The sequence below is a fragment of the Schistocerca nitens genome, chromosome 4 (genome assembly GCF_023898315.1).
Source record: "Schistocerca nitens isolate TAMUIC-IGC-003100 chromosome 4, iqSchNite1.1, whole genome shotgun sequence".
NCBI classification, from domain to species: domain Eukaryota; kingdom Metazoa; phylum Arthropoda; class Insecta; order Orthoptera; family Acrididae; genus Schistocerca; species Schistocerca nitens.
In genome coordinates this window covers 144,580,885-144,604,516 of record NC_064617.1, presented here as the reverse complement: position 1 = coordinate 144,604,516, position 23,632 = coordinate 144,580,885, and the positions used below count along the sequence as shown (strand labels likewise).

At 42.6% G+C, this 23,632-nt stretch overlaps 1 protein-coding gene across 6 annotated transcripts in view; it reads left to right on the top strand.

The window, feature by feature from the left end:
- Window positions 1-23,632, top strand: part of LOC126252976 (uncharacterized) — an 802,035-nt gene that overhangs the window by 421,843 nt on the left and 356,560 nt on the right. For all 6 annotated transcript variants that reach the window (XM_049954000.1, XM_049954001.1, XM_049953997.1 and 3 more), the window contains exon 3: window positions 14,887-14,985. In XM_049954000.1, coding sequence (XP_049809957.1) covers window positions 14,887-14,985 — 99 coding nt within the window. The remainder of the gene's footprint in view (window positions 1-14,886; window positions 14,986-23,632) is intronic.

Sequence of the window (23,632 nt, the reverse complement as noted above, 5' to 3'; positions counted from 1 at the left end):
GCTTTGACAGACATAATAACACAGATCAGCAACTCACATCTGAAATGTAACGTCCACTGTTCAAAGTGCCGTCAATGCGAACAAGAGGTGACCGAGACGTGTAACCAATGGCACCCCATACCATCACTCCGAGTGATACACCAGCATGGCGATGACGAATACACGCTTCCAATGTGCGTTCACCGCGATATCACCAAACACGGATGCGACCACCATGATGGAACCTGGATTCATCCGAAAAAATGACATTTTCCCATTCGTGCACCCAGGTTCGTCATTGAGTACACCATCGCAGGCGCTCCTGTCTGTGTTGCAGCGTCAAGGTTAACCGCAGCCATGATCTCCGAGCTGATAGTCCATGCTTCTGGAAACGTCGTCGAACTGTTTGTGCAAATGCTTGTTGTCTTGCAACCGTTCCCATCTGTTGATTCAGGAATCGAGACGTGGCTGCACGATCCGTTACAGCCATGCGGATAAGATGCCGGTCATCTCGACTGCTAGTGATACGAGGCCGTTGGGATCCAGCACGGCGTTCCGTATTACCCTCCTGAAGCCACCAATTCCATATTCTGCTAACAGTCATTGGATCTCGACCAACGCGAGCAGCAATGTCGCGATACGAAAAACCGCAATCGCGATAGGCTACAATCCGACCTTTATCAAAGTCGGAAACGTGATGGTACGTATTTCTCCTCCTTACACGAGGCATCACAACAACGTTTCACCAGGCAAAGCCGGTCAACTGCTGTTTGTGTATGAGAAATCGGTTTGGAAACTTTCCTCATGTCAGCACGTTGTAGGTGTCGCCACCGGCGCCAATCTTGTGTGAATGCTCTGAAAAGCTAATCATTTGCATATCACAGTATCTTCTACCTGCTGGTTAAATTTCGCGTCTGTAGCACATCATATTCGTGGTGTAGCAATTTTAATTGCCAGTAGTGTAAATGAGTGTGTGATAAGTTTAACAAGCATTTTATTCGAATGGGTTAACGAAAATCCGATTGTGTAGCGTGTGCCTCGAGTCTATGCAATTTACTTAGCGACGAACTTTAAGAGTGAACATAAGTAAATGCATGTTTAAAATCGGAAAATGCTGCATAAAAAAATATTGCTCGAAGCTTTGCAGTGCGAGGCAGAATCTCACCATACATCTGTAACTCGTGGCTTAGAATGACTGACAGAAACCGACTTCAGAGCAAGCTGATATGTTAGTCGTCGATAACAGAGCCGCACCACCTGGAACCACCTACAAGATACCCAGACGGGACTGGAAAGTTCTGTTTGGTCCAAACGGCCAGCACACAAACGCGCACCTGCGCCCGCTTCGCATTGTTTACCACTTCAACGTACCAAATTGTCTCACTTCAAGGCATTCGTCATCAGTTAGACAAAGACTGCGATACCTTAAGTAATGCACTATGCTAAAGATATCTCTGGAGTATGCTTGCGATCCAGACTGTGTGGAAGAAAGAATAGTTATGGAAGTCGTCATTGTGACAAGCAACTTTCAAGTCATGAATGTAAAACATTATATCTTTTAGACGTTGTTCCAACATATCATCATAGTAAATGCTAAAAAGTATTAGGGATAAACTGCATTCTTGTCTTCAGCGTAAATTTGTTGTTACTTTAACACTCTCTTTTCTGGGAATGGCAATTTTGGAGTCTTGTTACATTTGTCGGATTAGTAAGTGATATTGTATGCCTCTCGTGCCTTGTATTTTACTCAAAATTCTCCTGTCTACATTGTCAAAGTCTTTCATGTAGTCATTAAATAGTAGAAGTATTTCTCTATTAAATTATAAATGCTCTTCAGAAATTAACTGATGTCAAATGAGCTGTTTGGACAAGATATACCCCTTCTGAACACAGTGAACGCCCCAAAGATGATGTTTTCTTAAATTACTACGAGTTTTGATGTAATTGTCTTTGAAAACATATCCAGTATTGGGGACGAAATGCCCCTTCATTTTTCAAAGTGTTTCGTATCTCATTTCTTAAATATCGTTGTAACTATGGCTAATTTCGTGCTGCTTGGAAATTCTTTCGTTGTCCGGCATTTGTTGATGGAGAGTAGGAACATAGATTTCGTAGGAGGAAACTCATAATAGATCAATTAGTTGTTCACGTTGTCACTTCGTAGTGTCTTCCTGTTTTTCATTTTTCTTATTATATCCTTTAATTCTGTCTTTTCTATTTTGTCTACACATACTTCCTCCTACAATCAGTTGTTATAAACTGTTCTTTTAAGTTTTCACTTGCAATTGTCCAAAGCTTCTTATAGTAATCTAATTATTTTAACTTCGATGTTCATCTATATTGAAGCACTTTATTATTTGATATAAACATTCTTGTTTTGTATGAATATCATTTTCTACTTCCGAAATTAATCTGTTCCAGATCTCCTTTTTAAAGAAACTACAGTGTTCCTTTATTACTGTTGTTGGTCTCTTGTACTCATCTTTGCTTCCTGTTGTTTGTTTTGTAGCCGTTTGAGGTATGCAGCTTCTATCTCTTTAGTAAGTCCCCCTGTGTCAATATTCTACTATTTTGATTTGTTTCCTTTCTTCCTTTGACTTCTAAATCTAATAGGTTATGATATGACTTTTTCTATTATAGTTTTGCTGTTCTCTCATTTTGTTACAGATCTTTACCCTTCTTTATTTTGTCATTATATTAGTTCAGTCACTTCTCATATAATTTTATAGCAGAGATTTCTTTGAAAAGGAATGTTTTGCAGTACATGTTGTGATTTAATATTCACTCATCTGGCTTTATTGTTTACTGTTGCTATTAGCACATACTTATCCACGTTTAGCTATGCTCCTCCTATACCCTTACATCTGTAAATAAGTCTGGTTCCTCATTATCCCGAAAGCAGTATATTTATTATTGCCATCATTTCTCTGCTCAGGTTTTTTGCGTATTTCTTTATGCTCAAAATATGTATTCACAATACAGAAGTCACTGCACCATGTGAAATCTCTCAGAAGTTTACCGTTGTTATTTATAACATTCTCTCCATTATTCCTCATATTACCGTGGACTGGGATACTTCTCACTCTTGCGTTCATGTCACAACCAGTGATGATGTATTTGTTATGGCCTTCACTTTTTCTTGCAATGTTTCATAAAAATTGTATATAAGTTTTTTTCCTTCCCACCTCTGGATAGTATGTAGATATTCTCTTCTACTTCAAATGTTATGGAAACAATCCTTTCATTCAACCATATGTTCCTGCGTGTTTTAATTTTCCATATTTTAATTATTAAGATTGTTATTCGTGCTGTGGCCCTGACTTATTCCGAACCCATCGATGCCTTATTCGCATGGCAGTTGTGACGTTCCAACCAACAAGAGCAGAAATTTTGTCGAATGAGAAACCACTTTTCTGAAAGACAACAATCTGGTGGCTTACGAATTCAGAGAAGTGATGGTAGACGTTTGTCCTTCTTACGTGAAGCACAGCACTGAATTTTCACACTCAACATTTCAAGCGCGAGTCATTCCAGGAACGTTTCTGTCATCGGTATTATAGGGGTTGCCGCAAATGCTGTGTGGCTGCGACGGAAGCGGAACAGCGTCGCCTGCAGGCAGACTGTGCAGCCACATACCCAGAAATCGTTTTTGCTAAGGTTGAGACTAATGGAAGAAAGTGCCCTAATCTGGTCTTCCTCCCTAAAAGTGGAGTCTCTTGGCTCGACTTTCCCCTGAGCCCAATGCGAGCAAGTGTAAAAAGTAGTTCCTGCAGCGGGATGCACAAGTCACCCGCTTGTCTTGTAACTTATCAGTTCACCATTAGATGTATCGACAGTGGAAAAAGTTGGAAGGTTGATCAAAGAGAGTGGAGTCCGTCTAAAATGACTGAAGCTATTGATGCAGTTCAGAAAAAGAAGATGGGTTGGAAAGAAGCCAACAAACAGTTTAATGTTCAATATGTTCAAATGTGTGTGAAATCTTATGGGACTTAACTGCCAAGGTCATCAGTCCCTAAGCTTACACACTACTTCACCTAAATTATCCTAAGGACAAACACACACACCCATGCCCAAGGAAGGACTCGAACCTCTGCCGGGACCAGCCGCATAGTCCATGACTGCAGCACCTGAGACCGCTCGGCTAATCCCGCGCGGCAAACAGTTTAATGTTCCAAAAACAACACGTATGGGGCTGTCCAACATAAAGCACAGCATGCTTGAGAAAGCAGCAAAAAGAAAAAGAAGTGAAGATAACCTACATGAAGAATATGGATGCTTCTTTCCTTGAGCTTAGTCCTAATGACATGTGAATAACAGACGTACAATTGCCGCAGAAAAATAACATTGAACACCCTTTCAAAGACGAAATTGCCAGGAAAAAGTTGGTTAGTCTTTTTCTTAAAGGCCACAAAACCAAACTGTCAGATCGAAAGTCTACAGGAATATCCTATATCAAGGAGTTCGGCAAAGAAAACACAGAGAAATTCTGTAACCTTCTGTAAGATATCATATCATGCCTACAGTATATTGAAATTAGATTATATTTAATCAGATTTGACACCTTTTTTTCAGTTTTGATTATTTTTAGAAGGGGTTCGATTTAGGCAACTATTTTTCAAACTCACTAAGTGTAAGGTTTTTGAAAATAATTTTGTTCATAACAACATTTAATTTGGTTTCCTATGAATAAAATACAAATGGCGCATAAATTTATAAAATAAATATTACTTGCTTTTAAAACATAATTTTTATTATTTTCCATTTCTTTAACAAATCAAAATCAAAATGGGTGTCCAGTTTTGGACACCTTCCTACTGGTAATGTAGTAGGCAACATTTATGTGAAATCGGCAAAGCACCTTTCAAATTGTAAAAACTGTTGTGCAGTATTATGTCACGATAAACGGTTCCCTAGTAACGTGGGTAGTTCTGTTTCTGTTCTGCTAATTTATGTGCACACACAGCATTTAGGGTGATTACGGGTGCAGTGTGTACTCTCTGCCTATTTAGAATGATTGACATGCTTGGTCAGCAAATATAATTTTGAAACAAAAATTGGCCAATCCGTCGTTTCTAAAAGCATAACCCATTCCTTTACGTAAATCGTACCAAATGTATTCTTAAGGGGGGGTAGGACGTCAAACGGGCCGACATGGAGCAGGAGAGTCACCACAGGACATTTTAATTTCTACTGTCTATACTTTTGCAAATAAATTCATAAAACTTTGTCAGCATGACCAGGAAGGATTGAGGACTCACACTCATCGCAGTGACAGTTCAAAAATGTAGCAAAATACCTCTTTTTACATGTGAAATTTTTTTCACTTATTACTGGCTGCATTTGTTGCTATAGGTACACTTTTCTTCTTAAGTAAGAGAGATTCATCGATGAATTTTTCATAGCATACAAACAGTAGTTATAGGTGTATGAAACTCTAGAATTTTCCAAATCTATTAAAAAACTGTGGAAAAATTGAGATAATTAACTATAAAACTTGAATTTTTTCAAAACATGAAGTTTAAAATGTAACAGTTCATTCGTTTTTTCATAAATTAAATAACTTCTAGAGTTTCATACACCTGTAACTATGGTTTGTATGCTGTGCAAAAGTCATCGAAGAATCTCTCTTACTTAGGAAGAAAAGTGTACCTATAGCAACAATTGCAGCCAGTAGTAAGTGAAAAAATGATGAAATTTCACATGTAAAAAAAATGTGTTTTGTTACGTTTTTGAGTTTCCACTGCTATGAGTATGAATCCTGAATCCATCCTCGTCATGCTGTTAAGGTTTTGTGAATTTATTTGTAAAAGTATAGACAGTGGAAATTAAAATGTCCTGTGGTGCCTCTCCTGCTCCAAGTCGGCCCGTTTGACGTCCTACCCCCCTTAAACACGTATGACGTGGCGACAGCCCACGGATTTGACTCACTCGATTCGAACGACCCCCCACCCCCCTGCGACTGCACCCAGCGTCGTCACGCCGTGACGTCAGAGCTCCCTCACGTCGTCATGCGGCCACGCCCTGGCTTTTATTAACTCCTGCTGACAGTGAGGTCCATGGGGATGGGGCGCTTACTCACCCACGTAGGCCAACTCGCCAGGCACTGCGCAGTTTCACCGCCGGGCCAAGCGCGGACAAGGACACACCTACTGCGCAGCAGGCTACCTTTCCGCTCATCTACTGCGCAGAAGGTGACTTTTTTGATGAGAATGTTTTTCTTTACATCCGCCTGGAGTTAAGAAGGTCTGGCAGTAATGAGGTACGGACAGTCCAAAAATAATTCTCCACTAAAGTTAATGGAGTTTTTTTTATTGACATCTACAGTGTTCACTGTTTGCAAAGCTTTCGGATGCCAAGCCGCGTGCAGTGGTTTATGACACACGATATTCCGACCCTGCAACCTAACCATTATCTTCAGGTGATACCTGTAGAATTTCTTTGCTGAATCGCTCCTTCCTTATAATCTTCATCTCTTCCCTCTCCTTCCGACACTACCCATCCACCCGCACTGTCGGGCGGAGAGACCATATCGCCGAATGCTGGGCGCAAGCTCTTGTATTTATATGATGAGCAGTACTCGCGTATGTTGGTATTGTTCCATGGTCGTGGCATCTCGTCAGAAGGCGAGAAAGCTGAAGAGACAGTTCTCCCTGCTGCGGAACTTATCCAGCTCCTTAAGTCACTGATGCAACTCCTCGCCGTTGAGGAATCTGATGTGTAACCTTAAGCTTTCTCGGCGAATCAGCTGTTTGTGTTGCGTGGTAGCGAATATTTTCATCCTATAGGTATCATCTGAAGATGACGGTGAGGTACGCTATCGAAATATCATAACCAACTGCACCCGGTTGGGCACAGGAGAGCAGTGTCAATAGTCGATTCACCAGGAAAACTTAAGATCACATAATTATGACAATTATACATTTGTTGATGAGTATTTCATTGTAATCAGAACATGTCAACCAACAGACAGTGCTGGTGAGTAAATGGGTTTCTAATAACCTCAGGGGTACTCAAAGCCATCTCTCTTTTTTTTATTTTTGTTGTATAAAACTGGTGAACTAAAGAAAAGCGTACAGCAAATTCTTGTGATCGAACACTTTTCATTCATCAGTGTAATTAGAAAAATTGAAAGTACGGGGGCGTCTCATACATAAACCCTCGAAGATTGATAATTTCTCATAACAATTTGGCGTGGTGTGTACTGCATGGATGAATACGCAAATGGTCAGCACAGAGTCGATAAGTCATCTACGTTCATTATGTAAGGAAAGATTATACAGGGTGGTCCATTCATAGTGACCGGGCGAAATATCTCACGAAATAAGCATCAAACGATAAAACTTCAAAGAACGAAACTCGTCTAACTTGACAGGGGAAATCAGATGGCGCGATGATTGGCCCGCTAGATGGCGCTGCCATAGGTCAAACGGATATCAACTGCGTTTTTTTTTTAAATAGAAACCCCCATTTTTTATTACATATTCGTGTAGTATGTAAATAAATATGAATGTTTTAGTTGGACCACTTTTTTCGCTTTGTGGCAGATGGCGCTGTAATAGTCACAAACGTATAAGTACTTGGTATCACGTAACATTCCGCCAGTGCGGACGGTATTTGCTTTGTGATACATTACCCGTGTTAAAATGGACCGTTTACCAACTGCGGAAAAGGTCGATATCGTGTTGACGTATGGCTATTGTGATCAAAATGCCCAACCGGCGTCTGCTATGTATGCAGCCCGGTATCCTGGACGACATCATCCAAGTGTCCGGACAGTTCGCCGGATAGTTACGTTATTTAAGGAAACAGGAAGTGTTCAGCAACATGTTGAACGCCAACCACGACCTCCAACAAATGATGATGCCCAAGTAGGTGTTTTAGCTGCTGTCGCGGCTAATCCGCACATCAGTAGCAGACAAATTGCGCGAGAATCGGGAATCTCAAAAACGTCGGTGTTGAGAATGCTACATCAACATCGATTGCACCCGTACCATATTTCTATGCACCAGGAATTGCATGGCGACGACTTTGAACGTCGTGTACAGTTCTGCCACTGGGCACAAGAGAAATTACGGGACGATGACAGATTTTTTTCACACGTTCTATTTGGCGACGAAGCGTCATTCACCGACAGCGGTAACGTAAACCGGAGTAATACGCACTATTGGGCAACGGAAAATCCACGATGGCTGCGACAAGTGGAACATCAGAGACCTTGGCTGGTTAATGTATGGTGCGGCATTGTGGGAGGAAGGATAATTAGCTCCCATTTTATCGATGGCAATCTAAATAGTGCAAAGTATGCTGATTTCCTACGTAATGTTCTACCGATGTTACCACAAGATATTTCACTGCATGATAGAATGGTGATGTACTTCCAACATGATGGATGTCCGGGACATAGATCACGTGCAGTTGAAGCGGTATTGAATAGCATATTTCATGACAAGTGGATTGGTCGTCGAAGCACCATACCATGACCCGCACGTTCACTGAATCTGACGCCCCCTGGTTTCTTTCTGTGGGGAAAGTTGAAGCATATTTGATATCGTGATCCATTGACAACGCCTGACAACATGAGTCAGCGCATTGTCAATGCATGTGCGAACATTACGGAAGGTGAACTACTCGCTGTTGAGAGAAATGTCGTTACACGTATTGCCAAATGCACTGAGGTTGACGGACATCATTTTGAGCATTTATTGCATTAATGTGGTATTTTCAGGTAATCACGCTGTAACAGCATGCGTTCTAAGAAATGATACGTTCACAAAGGTACATGTATCACATTGGAACAACCGAAATAAAATGTTCAAACGTATCTATATCCTATATTTTAATTTAAAAAACCTACCTGTTATCAACCGTTCGTCTAAAATTGTGAGTCATATGTTTGTGACTATTAAAACGCCATCTATCACAAAACGAAAAAGTGGTCCTACTGAAATATTCATATTTCTTTACGTACTACACGAATGTGTAATAAAAATGGGTGTTCCTATTTTAAAAAACGCAGTTTATATCCGTTTGGCCTATGGCAGCGCCATCTAGGGGGCCAACCATAGCTCTATTTGGTTTCCCCCTTCAAGCTAGACAAGTTTCGTTCTTTGTAATTTTTTCGTTTGACGCTTATTTCGTGAGATATTTGGCCTGGTCACGATCAATGGACCACCCTGTATATCTCGATAGGGTAGCAGTATGGTTAACCCACTCTCTAGGAACACGTCACACTGCTGCACCAGCACACTTCAGTAAAGAGGAAAATAGGCAAATAGCCTCTAGCAGAATAGACACTCAGTGAACCACAACAGTCAGACCATTAGTGCAGTACAGGGATAACTGTAGGGGTGGCTAATTGTCCTCTTGAAACCACAGCTCCGAGCCATGCTAATATGTTCCCGTCTCTTTTGCATAGCATGAATCAATGCACTGTAGTTCGTACCTGGCAGCGAGAAAATGGCAGGCAGAGAGCTTATACTGTTTGCCTGTGATTCTGCAGCATACCTGTGAGCATCGTACTCCATATGCGGGATCGAAAGAGGACACACACACACACACACAGAACTGCAGCTAGCAGTGTGTTGTCTTCCTCGCCTGCAGGCAGACTGTGCAGCCACATACCCAGAAATCGTTTTTGCTAAGGTTGAGACTAATGGAAGAAAGTGCCCTAATCTGGTCTTCCTCCCTAAAAGTGGAGTCTCTTGGCTCGACTTTCCCCTGAGCCCAATGCGAGCAAGTGTAAAAAGTAGTTCCTACAGCGGGATGCACAAGTCACCCGCTTGTCTTAGATACATCTAATGGTGAACTGATAAGTTACAAGACAAGCGGGTGACTTGTGCATCCCGCTGCAGGAACTACTTTTCACACTTGCTCGCATTGGGCTCAGGGGAAAGTCGAGCCAAGAGACTCCACTTTTAGGGAGGAAGACCAGATTAGGGCACTTTCTTCCATTAGTCTCAACCTTAGCAAAAACGATTTCTGGGTATGTTACAACCTCACATTATTAATAACTATTACTAATGAAACCAGCGTTTCGGTCACGGCTACAACGGCCTTTATATGAATATAGACACAGAGTAGGCGCAGAAGACTCAGAAGAATGGAACAATGAGGCGGCAACTGCAACTGTCGCCGAAGCCTGGGTTTCACCGTAACAACTTTTTGTACTGAAGCGCCAATGACACTGGTACAGACATGCCTATCCAATTACAGAGATATGCAAACACGCAGAATACGGCGCTGCGGTCGGTAACGGCTACATAAGACAACTGGTGTCTGGCGCAATTGTTAGTTCGGTTACAGCTGCTACAATGGCAGGTTATCAAGATTTAAGTGAATTTGGAAGTGGCGTTTTAGTCGGCGCACGAGCGGTGGGGCACATCATCTCCGAGGTAGCAATGAAGTGGAGATTTTCCCATACGACCATTTCACGAGTGTACCGTGAATGTCAGGAATCCAGTAAAACATCAAATCTCCGACATCGCTGCGACCGGATAAAGATCCTGCAAGCACGGGACCAACGAAAACCGAACAGAATCGTTCATCGTAACAGAAGTCCAACCCTTCCGTAAATTGCTGCAGATTTCAGTGCTGAGCGATCAAAAAGTGTCAGTATGCGAACTATTCAACGAAATATCATCGATATGGGCTTTCGTAGCCGAAGGCCCTCACGTGTACCCTTGATGACTGCACGACACAAAGCTTTTCGCCTCGCCTGGGCCTGTCGACACCGTGCTGATGACTGGAAACCTGTTGCTTGATCGCACGAGCCCCGTTTCAGAGTGTATCGAGTGGATGTACGTGTATGGAGACAGCCACGTGAATCATGGACCCTGCATTTCAGCAGGGGACTTTTCAAGCTCGTGGATTCTCTGTAATAGTGTGGGACGTTGTAGCTGGAGTGATATGGGACGCCTGATACGTCTACATACGACTCAGAGAAGTGACACGTGCGTAAGCATCGTGTCTGATCACCTGCATCCATTCATGTCCATTGTGCATTCCAACAGAGTTTGGCAACTCCGGAAACACAAAGCGACACCCCACATGTCCCAAATTGCTACAGGGTGGCTCCAGGAACATTCTTCTGAGTTCACACGCTTCCGCTGGCCACCAAAATCTCCAGACATGAACATTATTGAGCATATCTGGGATGCCTTGCAAAGTGCTCTTCAGAAGCGATCTCGACCCCTCGTACTCTTACGGATTGATGGACAGCCCTCTAGGATTCATTGTGTCAGTTCCTTCCGGCACTGCATCAGACATTAGTCGAGTCCATGCCACGTCTTTTTGCGACACTATTGCGTGCTCGCGGGGGCCCTACATGATATTAGGCTGGTGTAGCAGTCTCTTTGGCTCTTCTCCGTATAATATGATGCGGTACAGTATCCATAAAACTTTCATGTCAGTTGAATCGGGCTGCGGAAACCTACGCAATGATACAGCATGATTCAAGAAGAAAGTACGGATTTCAGTTATTTATTACGGAGAAACTACGAAAGATAGAAACACATTGCACATGTCTTTGCACATGTCACCGGATAGAGAAAGGTTCAAAGTTTTATATTTGAGCAAACGTTGTACCGTACGTTCAACACGTGCACAATGCGTTGCTCAATAAACATCGAGACGTTAGTCCATTTCATACTACACGCGAATCGACAAGTTCCTGTTTATTGAGTCTAGAGCTTCAACAGTTCCATTTTTCAGGTCCTGACGAGTAGGTGCCATAGGTGGGACAACAACTGTCTTTTATGAATCCCCGTAGAAAAAAATCACTATGTGTGAGATCTGGTGACCTGGGAGGCACCGCAGTGAGCAAGATCTCGTTGTTTACCTGTTCCAATCCAACGTTTTTGGTTGGTGTTGTTAAGATAACGCCGCAGCACGAGGTGAAAGTGAGGGGAAATCGGAATCTTCGCGGAGTTTAGGAGACAACAAATTTTACAGCATGTCCAGGTATGATATTTCTACCATAGTTCCCTCTGCAAAAAGGAAAGGTCCATAAACGTTATGAACAGAAACGACACAAAACACATTCAGTTTCCATGGGTATCTTTATGTTCGATGGCGACACCAGGATTTTGTGTCCCCCAAGTTCTTATACTTTGGAGGTTTACTTTACGCGATAGATATAACACTGATTCGTCCGAAAAGATGAGTCGTTCGGAAAAAGTGTCCTTTGCCAGATCCTGGAGATATGTCTACGCCGGCCGTCCGCGGTGGTCGAGAGGTTCTAGGCGCTTCAGCCCGGAACCGCGCGACTGCTACGGTTGCAGGTTCGAATCCTGCCTCGGGCATGGATGTGTGTGATGTCCTTAGGTTAGGTTTAAGTAGTTCTAAGTTCTAGGGAACTGATGACCTCAGATGTTAAGTCCCATAGTGCTCAGAGCCTTTTTTTTTTTTTTTACTCCGGGACACAATTGCTGCACTAAGAGCAACGTGTATGGCTTCATTTGCAGGCGTCGTTTCAGAATACGCCACACCGTTGTCTGAGGAAGTTGAAGTTTCTGGCCTGCCCGTCTTGTTGACGTCCAAGGCCTCCTTGTGAACACATCTCGAATAAGGTCGACATTTTCATCAAATGTGCGAGGCCGACCAATTCTGTTCCCTTTGCTTCTGCAACCAGCTTTGCAACAATTTTGTATGGCAGTCATAATCTGCTTGGGCAGAAACAGCTTCTTGCTGAATCGACGGCGAAATGCTCCTTGCACCTGAACAATGGATTGCTTTCGCGCAAATTCCAGCATACAAAACAATTTCTCTTGTGGTATAGTTGCTATGTTGCTGCAAACAACCAACACGCAGCCGTTACAAAACTTTGAATCTTACTCTGTCTAGTGACAAGCGCAATGTGTTTCTGTTGTTTATAGTTTGTCTGTAATCAATTTAAATCAGTTCTTTCTTTCTGAATCACACGGTATTCTGTCCCTGTCTGTCGAATGCCATCTCTAAGGTTCCTGTACCCAGCAAGATAACACATTTCTTCTATCACTTCTTAATACAGTATCCATCGATGGCACTGATTCAATTACTCTTGACCGACCCACGTATGGAACGATAGGGTAGTCTACATTATTTGACTTACCTGTCGACTCTTCCCGCTACAGCTGTATCTTGTTACCTACTGCGCCGTATCAATCATGTAGTTCTGTGACCTGTTGCGACTTTCAAACTATGTACGAAATGACTTTAGTTGGATAAGCGCGTGTACTGCCATTCTTAGTACAGATCAATTTTTCATTAATCACATTTTTATTCAGCATTACGTCTAGTGCTGAAAGCAATTCAGCATTGACGAAAAATCAAGAGATCTGTATCCTCCCATCACCAAAATAGCATACAGTGTTCTTTGCCAGACTGGCTAGATTTGAAAAATTTCACTCACCCTTTCACTACTTGTGGAGGCCGCAACTCCATTGCTTTACGTCCTTTGTCTGGTATCTCTGGAGGCCACAGCTCCACTGCACTAATTATGAAGTACACTCCAAACATCCTTGCAAACCCTCATGGGTGATTGGTTTCTCAATATGATCCCCACTTTTTACTACTAAATTGTATGTATTATGAATTGCTATATCACTGTGCCGTCTTTCTACGATTACTTTGAGTTTCCATGAGTTTTGGGTTTATAAGTCGTGATTTTTTTTTTATTTAATATAAGTCTCTCTCATTACCTGTTCGGGGGCTGAGGCTAGTGCATACGTTACGATCAGCGCTTACTTCTCTTAACATAGCCGGCCGGTGTGGCCGAGCGGTTCTAGGCGCTACAGTCTGAAACAGCGCGACCGCGCGACCGCTACGGTCGCAGGTTCGAATCCTGCATCGGCCATGGATGTGTGTGTTGTCCTTATGTTAGTTAGGTTTAAGTAGTTCTAAGTTCTAGGTGACTGATGACCTTAGAAGTTAAGTCCCATAGCGCTCAGATCCATTCTCTTAACATAGCAATAGCTACCACTGCCAGTGTAGCTGTATGGAGATATTACGCAGCATTCCCATGTGGGACATTTGTTTCCTCTGCAATATCTCTATACAGCTACACTGGCAGTGGTACCTCATGCTATTCGCGACTTTTAAATGACTTGTTTGTGATGAAACTGACTTCACTCGGTACAATAAATTGTAAAAAAAAAAAATTCTCATAGCAACGTGTCGTTTCTGATTGGAACTTCACTCTATGTCTTCTATCTTATTTTGCGAGACCTAGTGGAATATAGGTCACGTAAAAAGAATTAGAGAAACTTAGGCCAGAAAGTGTGTTCTCCTCTTCGATAATTACAATGTTTCACAAACAACCAACAGCCAAAATTATTTTCAGCCATAATGTCTATGTTTGTGCACCGTGACTGTGTAGGATAATTATTTATTTCAAGTTTCTGCTACCAGTCACTTTTTATTTTATGTTTAATCTAACATAATGCAACTCGTTTCGAATATATTATGTTTATCTTTAGGCGTTTATACATACGTACGTACATATAGAGAAATGTTACTTAAAAACCGCGGGACTGCTACGGTCGCAGGTTCGAATCCTGCCTCGGGCATGGATGTGTGTGATGTCCTTAGGTTAGTTAGGTTTAATTAGTTCTAAGTTCTAGGGGACTGATGACCTCAGAAGTTAAGTCGCATAGTGCTCAGAGCCATTTGAACCATTTTGTTACTTAAAAATAAACAGTCTTAAACTAGATTAATGTAGAACTCTTTGTCCATTGTACAGTAAAAAACTATGGACAAGTGACTGGGTGCAGATACTTGGAATAAATAATAAACCAACAGCCAGGTTAAAGAGATCCCCTTCTGTTAAAAGTTCTGAGAGCCGTTTGTAAATACCACGTGTTTTCAGACGTTTTGTTCAGAATGGCAGCTAGTGCGTCTTGCGGCCTACTTCACTGCTGGTCCGTGTTGCAGAGCCGCCGGCGCTGGTGGAGAACCTGGGCGTGCTGGCCGTGGAGCACGACTTGGAGGCGCGGACCCTGCAGCTCTACGTCAACTGGACGGCGCCCACAGGTAAATGGCGGCGTGCTACCCACACTGCTGAGTGCATCCGGCGGTAGAGAGTGTTTTAGCGAAAACAGCAATCAGTGCAAACGATAGGCAGGTCCTACTTCCTGAAACTCTATCACAGTAAAGGCACACAAACAATGTGTCCGCCTACTTAATATAGAGTTATACACATAATGAAAGCAAGCAGGCAGCGGTTCTGCTGGGCATCGGTTGGATTAGTCCTTCGCAACTTTTCGGAGGCACGTGGTACCAGATTTTCGTGTAAGATCACTCAACTGCCTTAAATTACGGGCAGCTGGTTTGCAGGTGTAGACCTGGTGCCCGATTGAATCCCAGATGTTCAGATCTGGCGAATTTGTTGGTCAAGACATCCGCATGAGTTCTCTGTAATGCTTCTTAAATGGAGACGTTCTTGAAATTGATTGCAGATGTCAGTTTTCAGTTTACTTATTTTTATTAGTACAGCTAATGGAGAAAAAGTTCCCAATGTTTCAATGGCGAAATCGCATCCATGTGCCTCAAAAAGAAATAAATATGTGACGCGACCATCCTACTACGGCCAATTTTTGAAGCAGCACATACTAGCTCAGTGAAAGATTCCGTGGATTACTTTCAAGCAAACGTGCTCGGGAAACACCTGGAAGAGATAATGCTCATTTCACAACTATTCCGGCAAACGTGACGCTATTTAGATGTCAGACGCAATATTGGCGACCGCATCATCGGCTATCGACTTTGTGATAAGGAAGACTATGAATATTATTGCTCTTCGATTCACTCGCAGCAATTTTAAGCTGTCCTTTTAGGTTCCTGCCTAACCACACACTCGGAAGTCACTACATGTTCGGAAAAAAGAGACAAATATTTGTGAAAAGGAAGAATATGAATTTTATTTTTACTCGTTTCAACCGCAGCAGTTTCAACTGTCCTCTTAGGTTTCCACCTAACCACAAACTCGGAAACTGCTAAATATTGATTTCATCTTTCCTTCTCAAATCAGACTGAATATACCGTAAATAACGTCTAATATTGGAGAAGGTACTTGTATTACAATAACAAGAAAGTAACAGGACGTGGTAACAAAGATAACATAAAGAAAAACATTGTATGTAACGAGATGCGAACCAACTACTTCTGACTCCAGAAACCACGACGTTATTCATTACGTTAGCACTTAACCATGTGATATTTAACTCTGATCTTGGTTATCATATTCTGTCTTGAAGGCTTGTAAAAAATGGTTCAAATGGCTCTGAGCACTATGGGACTCAACTGCTGAGGTCATAAGTCCCCTAGAACTTAGAACTACTTAAACCTAACTAACCTAAGGACAACACACACATCCATGCCCGAGGCAGGATTCGAACCTGCGACCGTAGCGGTCGCGCGGTTCCAGACTGTAGCGCCAGAACCGCTCGGCCACCAGCGGCCGGCGAAGGCTTGTATAGTTGGTGCTTTATTAAATGACATTTAATGATGATGGTGGTGATGTGCTTGTGAAAAATTTTCAGTGTCCGTAACATTGAAACGGCATACTGCAAATTATAAAACAAGTGTGTTTAATTCATAATTTCTAAATTATTGAGGATAACAACTGACTTCTAACGGAGCACTCATATATGATAGCACTAACCGTCGATAAATCATTACGTGGAATGTTATTGGAGCAATAATTATAATAAATCATTCCAAGAATGACGTGTTGCCGGCCGCGGTGGTCTAGCGGTTCTGGCGCTGCAGTCCGGAACCGCGGGACTGCTACGGTCGCAGGTTCGAATCCTGCCTCGGGCATGGATGTGTGTGATGTCCTTAGGTTAGTTAGGTTTAAGTAGTTCTAAGTTCTAGGGGACTTATGACCTAAGATGTTGAGTCCCATAGTGCTCAGAGCCATTTGAACCAATGACGTGTTTTTGTAAATCTCCGGTACGCGCTAGTGAAATCTTGTGAGAGGCCCGTATCGAATGCTAACTAAAGCCGGTAACCGACCACGCGGTCGTAGATATTGTGTGCGACGTCAAAATGACGTCTCGTTTACTGGAATTTTTGTGAAACGAATATTATCCATCTAGAAGACTGTCATATACAGTCATTGGTTTTATACATCATGTGTTGCACAAAACTGTGACATATACTCTTTTGTTTTATAGATCATGTCTTGGATATTGGGTGGACATAACGGACCACAGAGATTATAGACACTCTTCAAGTTTATTATGGCAAGGCTGTGTAACAGAACATATCCAGTGCAAGTGACATGAAAAGTGCAATATGGGCTGCATATTTATACATGATGTAGACAGATGAACACCCCATTCATCAATGTGCCACGTTAGCTGGTGTAAATATCTACAGGCTTAGAGAACAGATCTTCAAATTGTGTCCTGGATGTTGTCAAATCCAGTTACAGGTTTCTGGCGGATTCTGAACTTGTGAAGAAGTGTGTTCATGCAAAACTCAGAACGCAGCTGAGTCTCTAAATTCACTCGTATGGGAACGATGCCCAAAAACCACATTTTAATCCGCTACAGTGTCAGAATTGCAGCTTATGATACAGTTCTTGTATGTAATGATGGGAAATTAGGGACGAAGAAGCTATTGATTAGAGAGAAACGGCCTTAAGATAGGAAATTTCAGTCAAGAGAGCTCGAGAAAAATAGATTTACAGCACCTCTCTGCAGCTGAAAAGTCAGTTGGAGACCTGCTAAAGGAAAGAAGACAGTAAACAAGAAACGAGAGGAGAAGCCTTGAAGGGAACGAGGACCCTGAGTAAAAATCTGGGGCCTTCTGAAGTGGTGGCACAGTAAAAAAACGTAAGGTTGAATTTAAATTTCATTTCCTGATAATGAAGTTTTTGAAATTTTCTGTATCGCTTTCTCAGTCTCTGAAGGCTACAGTTATGAAATTTTGTACATTTATTTCCATAAACACAATAATGTTGTCCCAAGAATAAATTTTGCATTCTGAGTGTAAGCTGAGATATGGGGCAAAGTGTTTGGAGCTTTGCATGAATTTTACGTTATACTTACAGAGCTACAATTAAAAAATTATTAAAATTCTCCTATTCGATAGATTCAAAAAGATCTCTTGAGAGAAGTTTAGTATACGCAAAAAGGTTAAAGATTAAACAGAGAAAATTTTGTATAAATCTCTTGATTAGTTTCTGAGAAGAATGTACATATTTTATTTTTTGAATATAAAAGTTTTTAATTCCATAAAAAAGTTAAACATATATAACCCAAGGAACTTAACAGTAATCGTGTTAAATTCATTTAAAGGATGGTATAAAATTTCATTGCTGTATCTTCAACAGTGCGGACTTGATGCATCTTTTAAATAATGTGTTTTTCATTAATGTCCCCCCTTAAACCACTGTAGCACGGTTATGATCTTGTGACACAACTATTCGGCCGTCGCTGCCGGGCAAGGCATCAAGGATGCAGTGATACAGGTGGTCCGCAGTAGTGTTGATGTAACACACAGCTGTCTTGATACTTTCAGCTACTACTCGTACTACAGATCCGTGGACGCCCAGGTGAATGTCTCCTATATCATATTGCTGCTCTCATCGATCTGCATCCATTTCATGGTTTATGTTTTGAGCTGCTGCTCTCCTAAATGATAGTGTATCTGGACATGACCACAGATCTGGTGTAGCAAGAAATGTGATTCACCCGACCAAGGAACGGTCATACACTTACGATCTACAGCCCGCTCTCAGAGACATTGTGCCCACTGCAGTCTTAATTAACGATCTCATTAGGTCAACACTGGAACATGTGTGCGTTGTCGGCTGCAGAGCCCGATGTTTAACAATGTGCACTGAACAATGTGCTCTGAAACACCTCTTGCCTGCACCAGTAATCCAGTGTGGCACTGATTGCCATCCGTCCAGCGGTATAGAACGCGAAAAACGCCAACAACCACGTTGTTCTATGACGAGGATTGGACGTCCGACATCTTGTTACATACCTGGTTTGATAGATGTTCACAATAGTAGTACACGAACAGGAAAACAGCTTTGCTGTTTCCAAAATGCTCCAAGATAACAGCGTGCTCTTTGTCATAGTTATAAATTGGAACACCAACAACCGCCTTTACGTTGTAATTCATTATATGGCTACCAGTTTCGGTGCTTAAGCGCAGTGCATATCGCCTTCAGGGCGTAGCTGACGGTGAAGGGGCAAACACTATCCCTATACACGATCCATCAGTGGCAAGCATCTGTATCTGGTTTTCGCAGACTACCTGTAACAGCGATGTTGTCTGTCCAGCTATGAACTATGGTTGGAGACACGACATTGCAGTTACAGGTAGTCTGCGAAGACCAGTTATAGATGTTGACCACTTATGGACCGTGTATACGGATGGTGTTAGCCTGCTCAACGCCAGATAAATCCTGAAGATGGTGCGCAGAAGCACCGAAACATGTAGCCATACAATAAACGACATCGGAAGGACGGCTGTAGGTGTTCCATTTTATTACATAAGAGAACGGCGTAAGTCCCTCAGACCTCCGACCGCAAGGATGGACATACAAACACTGTTTCAGAGTTGTTTGCATTAGATTTTCTCATTTGCATCCCGTGTTATAGGTACAATGATTCCCCATTCCTCTCTGCTCTGCTTCTAAACTTTCCTTAAGCTCTTCTCAAACAGAGTAAGGTTTGCTGTAAGTTTACTTCCTGGTCCGTGCGGAGGCTCCCAAGCAAGCTGTGTTGAATACTAGCTGGCTCCTCTGCAGGGAGTTTTTCATGCTTCCCGTGATAGCCGCAGTGCTATTACGCTTGTATAGTTCTCTGAAGCTTACTGTAGTGTCGGCAGACTTGCCAACACTACGCACACTAATTGAAAGAGGCGGCCAAGATCCACGCGCTAACTCACGAAGGATGGAGTGAGGTCTGAAACAGGATTCGTAATGAATGTGATAAAGAAAAGAACGTAGCTACTAGAACACTTAACTTTTAATCCCTCATTGTATACATCGTTCTTGATGAGACATCTGGAGATCGTGGCGATACAAGTGAGACTCTTTAGATACATGCAATGTTACAAATGGCGCCTTGCTAGGTCGTAGCCATGGACTTAGCTGAAGGCTATTCTAACTGTCTCTCGGCAAATGAGAGAAAGGCTTCGTCAGTGTAGTCGCTAGCAACGTCGTCGTACAACTGGGGCGAGTGCTAGTACGTCTTTCGAGACCTGCCTTGTGGTGGCGCTCGGTCTGCGATCCTGACAGTGGCGACACGCGGGTCCGACATGTACTAATGGACCGCGGCCGATTTAAGCTACCACCTAGCAAGTGTGGTGTCTAGCGGTGACACCACACTTACCACTGCTGGTGAAGTAGAATTCTTGTTTGGCATCTGACACCTCAGCCTGCAAGGCGAGGTCTCACAGAGAACACTGGTCTGCCCATGGGACAAAAGAGAATGACATACGCCTACCTGCTGCTCTGCGAATCTTTCTTAAACACTTTTAAAGAAACTGTGCAGTAAAAAATTTGACTCTGCCACATTTCATAATCTCATTCTGAAGATTCATGAGGACCTGCCTATCACTTCGTTAATGATAGTTACTGTGATATTTCGAAATGAAGAAAACTATTACACGAAATTTGAATGGTCTGCACTGAAAAATAGGGATCTCCATGACATTGCGTTTCGTTCATATTACTGCTGCGTGTAAAACAAACATAACATACTGAATTATGATTTAAACTATAAACCTATTCCCAATCTCGAGAAAATGAATTGTGTATAGCTCATTCACTTCTGCTAGTGCATGCTAATGATAAACACAGAACGAAATTTCATAACGTCTGTCATGTTTCATAAACGATTTGAGATGTTGAATCTAGATTTTGGCAAATGATCTACCTTGACATGAAAGTAACTACAGAATTTTTCAGTGGAATAATATAATTTGTTAAGGGGCATCTATGGCTTATGCCACAAGAATTGATGTGGGTTTTGCAACAATGAAAGCGAAGAAATTACACGTTTGTTTTGCACAAAAATATGTTTTTTTTTTTCATACTCTAGTGACCTGTCTTGCCCTTAGTTGCTTGTTTAATAATACTCTGTTTCAGGATTCAGTAATAATTTCAACTGTGTTAGAATGTTAGAGAACTGAATGTTTATAAATTTTGCTGTGTTTTGCCAAGAGGAAGAAATTTTAACGTGACAGTATGAGAAGTTCGGTATTACTCAGAACTCGTGACTGGTGTATTTTCTTTAGAAGAAAAAGTAAGAAGTTTGCAGAAAACAGATTGCTGCTTCTGTTGAAATTTTGGCAGAATCCTGTACTTCACCGTATTTTTAATAATATATGACCGGGACTGAAATTTGGCAAAGGATTTTATTTCTATATCTCAACGATACGAGAAATGTAAGTGCTGCTGCAGCGCTGCCCCGTCGATCAAGGACGCCCACGGGCAGACGCAGTTCGTGTAGGCAACCCGCCACGCAGTCGTATTGCGTTGCGTTCACGCACTGCTATGTCGCGTGGAGTCCTGGTCGCTTATGATTTATCAACGTTTCACACTTCTTAGTGAACGTAGCTATAACGATGACTTCTCGAAATAGTTAGTTATCATTTTCTCTTTGTTGGGAAGAGCAATTCTTATTTGTCGAAAAAGCTGATTCTGTCAGTGACTCGTGTGCCATAAGTTGCTTAATACAATGAAGGTGTATAAGATTCAGCGTCACTACCTGTCCCTTCTCGCGGCGTAGTTTGATGACCTGGACGGCGATGCAAGGTAGCAACTCGTTGCCACACTGAGGGGCGAAGTACAGGGGCGTTATAATTAAACTTCCGCTAGCTGAGTCAGTTTAGACGGAAAACTGTTTACTATACGGATACCCAACTTTGTATGAATGATGTCCGGGCCGTGCGGTGGAGGATTTGCGTTGTTAGTGTCATAACTTGCCGTTAGGCACCGGTACTGGGGTACCCGTATGGCTAAGTAGGGTAGAAACACAAGCATTAGTGCGCTTCACAGTTGCAGACAGTCAATATGCGCCTGGACAAGGTGAGCTGGGCTTTACCTGTAAAGCTGTTTTACCAAAACAACAGCAATAGTTCCTACTCTCTTTGCGAGTATCAATGCCTTAGAGGAAAACGATGAGGTTCTCTTTTCGCACCGGGGCTGAAGAACTTGATTTGGAAATTAGAATTAAATGGCGATTTTGGGATTAATCCTGGGAGAGGCCGACGGCCAATTGCAACACAGAGTGTTGAAGAAGTTATTGCTGGCACGACTGAGAATGCTGCCCGCAGAGTGCGATCCTCTAGCGGTGCACGAGCTATATGAAGACATCTGAACATTCCATGGTCCACTTGAGGTGGTTCAGGCAGCAGCACAGCAATCTCTGGTGCGGCTTCAGGATGTTGAGGATGCAAATGTTTATCACATTCAGCAACGTTTGTAATAAGGAACGTAAACACTGTACGCAATTAACAAATGTTACCCTCTCATGTAAAAAAAGTGTTTCTCTTAATGGTTTATTCGTTATTTCTCTTCCGCATGTCCTTACAAATGTTTCCACAAAATTTCAGTGTCCTAGGATCACTCATTTGTCATGGAACTCCTCTCAAGTAGCAAAAGTTCAATTATAACCACCCTGTAGAGTAACACGTAAGTTAGAGGCAGATAGACTTTCTGCGTCTTCTTCTTATGTAGATAATTCAATTATTAAATAGATTTCATACAATTAATTTTACTTCGCTGACGAGGAGGAGCTTCGAAGTTCCACATATCACTGCAACAAGTGAGACGCCATTTTCAGTGGGGTCCCACGCAAACACTTGGGGGCTACACTCGTCTGGTACGAGACGTCCCCGGGGCAGGGGGAGGGGGGCGGGGGGGTGTCCGCCGAACCAAACAATAACCCTGGGTTCGGTGTGGGGTGGCGAGGGGTTAGGTGGCCTGTTGTGGGGTTGTGAACCACTAAGGGCTACGGCGGGACACACACACAATACACAATGCATGAGGGCAGACAAGATGAAGAAATTTGAAGGACTATCAATAAAATTCTTCTGGGCTGTTGGCCGCATTGTCAATACATAAAAATGTCCGACGTTTCGACCACTGATGCAAATGGTCTTCCTCCCGGCTTTGTGCTGAGCCCAATTCTGAATGAGGGACTATACAGATCTTATATAGTAGTGGAGGAATCTGTTTACGTAATTTGATAGGAGGAGTGGTATTAGGCGTTCTTTTCAAATGGCTCTGAGCACTATGGGACTTAACATCTGAGATCATCAGTCCCCTAGAACTTAGAACTACTTAAACGTAACTAACCTAAGGACATCACACACATCCATGCCCAAGGCAGGATTCGAACGTGCGACCGTAGCGGTCTCGCGGTTCCAGACTGAAGCGCCTAGAACCGCTCGGCCACACCGGCCGGCACATCATGCCACTGTTTTTCCAGCGTTGCCGGCCGTGGTGGCCGTGCGGTTCTAGGCGCTGCAGTCTGGAACCGCGGGACTGCTACGGTCGCAGGTTCGAATCCTGCCTCGGGCATCGATGTGTGTGATGTCCTTAGGTTAGTTAGGTTTAAGTAGATCTAAGTTCTAGGGGACTGATGACCTAAGATGTTAAGTCCCATAGTGCTCAGAGCCATTTGAACCATTTTTCCAGCGTTCATCT